The sequence below is a fragment of the Telopea speciosissima genome, chromosome 1, assembly GCF_018873765.1.
Source record: "Telopea speciosissima isolate NSW1024214 ecotype Mountain lineage chromosome 1, Tspe_v1, whole genome shotgun sequence".
NCBI lineage: Eukaryota > Viridiplantae > Streptophyta > Magnoliopsida > Proteales > Proteaceae > Telopea > Telopea speciosissima.
The window spans coordinates 22250638-22253371 of NC_057916.1; the positions used below are offsets into that span (position 1 = coordinate 22250638).

A 2734-nucleotide genomic window follows, 5' to 3' on the forward strand; every position below is an offset into this window, starting at 1 on the left:
TTGACAACTAAATTGTCTTTCACTAACATATTTAATACATTTTTTTTTTTGGGGTAAAGCACGTTTAATGCGTTATAGTCCCCATGCAAAATTCCAATTGTCTTCCATCAACATTTATTTAATACATTTTAATCCCCATGGAAAATTCCAAGTGTTTTCCACAAGCCACAATAATTGAAGGGGTTCTTGTCTCTTCATTCCTTATCGCCACATCCGATACAACTCCTTCTCTAACAAGTAACAACTACATACATGTTTTGGTTTTTTTATTAGTCAGATATGGTCAACAACGACATGTGATTGAAGAACACATGTGAAGAACATTGGTCTCGCACGCCATCGGATGTGCGCCTTCCGGTTGCTTTCCTCCCTACTGGTGGAAGACAAAACTAACTTTCTCTTATTATATATACATGCATAGTTGAAGTAATAACTCAAAACATATATAGAAACGTTATCGAGTGATCAGAGTATACATTGATTCATCACTGAAATCATGGGGGTGAAGGAATTCCTACGCATGAGTAACGGAGAACGAGATACAAGCTATGCTCAGAATTCTTTCAATGTTAGTACATCTTAAGCTCTCTAACTCATTTTCAAATTTTTTTTTCCCCCTCTTATGGTGAACGAAATCTATATCCTATTACTTTTGCTGTATATATTGTGATTAAATTTATATTTTTTTTTTTTTTTTTTTTTTGATGGTTGGAGCAGAGATCGGTGATATCAACTGCAAAACCTATCCTAGAGAAGGCCATTGAAGATCTCGTGAGCGAGGGCCTTCCCTCTAATGTCTTAACCATTGCGGACTTGGGTTGCGCCTTCGGTCCTAATACGTTCACAGTGATCACTACGATCAAACGAAAAGTAGAGAAAAGGTGCAACGAATTAGGTGTAAAACAGCCAGAGCTTCAAGTTTTCTTAAATGATCTTCCTGGAAATGATTTCAACTCAACGTTCAAGTTCTTTTTTGAAAATTATCAACAACTTGAAGGAGAAAGGATCGGCGAAGATGGTAAGAAGTGTTTCATTGCAGGTGCTCCTGGCTCCTTCTACGAGAGACTATTCCCCTTGAATAGTTTACACCTTGTCCATTCTTGCTACAGTGCGCACTGGCTCTCTCGGGTAAGTAAATTTAAGTTTCATCACTTCCCAACTATTTCACTTGGCCCCACCAAGCACCAACAAATCAAGGCCGGTATGCATTGAGCATCGTGCACTGGGTACGCCCTAAATAGTTAGTGGATTCCATCTATATGCCATATCTCTGGTGTACGAGAATAGTTCTCATACGAGAACCTGATGGAACCATTCTCGCTAGGTTGGAGGGGTTTCGGTCGAAACCAAGTCGAGATATGTCTTTCTCATTTTTGGCCTGGTGTTCTCTTTTATATTTCTTTTTTTTTTTTATTAACTTGCTTTAAGCGTCCAGTCCTTAATTTAGATCACGACATAAATTACTAATATTTTTTAATAAATTAATGGAAATCGTTGACAGGTTCCACCAGGGCTCACAAATGAAGTAGGTATTCCAATAAACAAGGGGAAAATCTACATCTCCAATACTAGCCCCCCTCCCGTCAGCAAAGCTTACCTGGAACAATTTCAAGAGGATTTTACTTCGTTCATCATGTTGAGATCAAAAGAGTTGATCCCCAACGCTCGTATGGTCTTGATACTTCATGGTAGACAAGGCGGCGACCCCTCCTCAGCTACCTGTGATTATTGGGAACTATTATCAGAGGCCCTCATAGCTATGGTTTCAGAGGTACGTAGTACTACTACTTACATATCTTTGGGCTTTAAGAAACTCCATTAGCTTATTGCTAAAGTTCCTTCCATGCATGCGTATATATTTCTTTTTAACTAATTAGGAGTTTTTTTTTTTTTTTTTTTTTCTTTTTGGCAACAGGGACTAATTGAGGAAGAGAAGTTAGATTCTTTTAATGTGCCATATTACACGGCATCATGCAAGGAAATTCAAGAAGTAATAGACAAGGAAGGCTCCTTCGACACAAAACAATTGGTAACATTTGCTCTAGATATTGGGGACAAGGAAGAGACAAACATGCAAGTTAAGGGAGATAAGGTAGCTAAAAATATCAGATCAGTTTCAGAACCCCTGATTTCTCACCACTTTGGACATGAGATTATAGAACCATTGTATGAGAAATTTACTTGTTTGGTAATTGATGACATGGTCAAGAAGCTTCCTATTGAACTTGTGAGCATTGCCATCACACTTCAAAGAAAGGGCTAGAAGTAATTGAGTTTCAATGTAAGAAGCTAGTTTGGGTTTAGATTTGTTTTGAGTGTGAAATAATTGGCTCCTGGTTAAGGTGGATGTCCTTCCCCAAGGAAAAAATCTTTGTACTTTTAATTTTTCACCATTAATAAAGTTATCGGAACAACTGCTCACAATATCGAGTTTCTTGGTTAAAAACAGGGAAGATTTAGCTGAAAAAATCTTTGTCCATTTAATTCTCTCTCTCTCTCGCCTTCTGCCTGTGTGGCCTCACAAAGGCAGAGGTGTAATGACCGCCCTACCCACTGCCCCACCTCCCTATCGGGTGGGGTCCATGCCCTACTATGTGAGGTGCACGACGAGAGCGGCAGCAGAGGATCCATTTCTCTCTCTCTCTCACACACACACGTGTGCCCCCTCTACATGTCCTTCTACTTCGGATGGTATCCGTTCTACCAGGAATGGTGGTAATGAAACATTATTGCC

At 39.2% G+C, this 2734-nt stretch overlaps 1 protein-coding gene across 1 annotated transcript; it reads left to right on the top strand.

Moving 5' to 3' along the window:
• The first annotated feature begins 496 nt into the window (after positions 1-496).
• LOC122669410 (probable caffeine synthase 4) lies at positions 497-2263 on the top strand. The gene is made up of 4 exons (XM_043866205.1): positions 497-568; positions 706-1128; positions 1502-1771; positions 1916-2263. Exons 1-4 carry the CDS (start codon positions 497-499, stop codon positions 2261-2263), a joined length of 1113 nt encoding a protein of 370 aa, XP_043722140.1.
• The last annotated feature ends 471 nt before the right edge of the window (positions 2264-2734 follow it).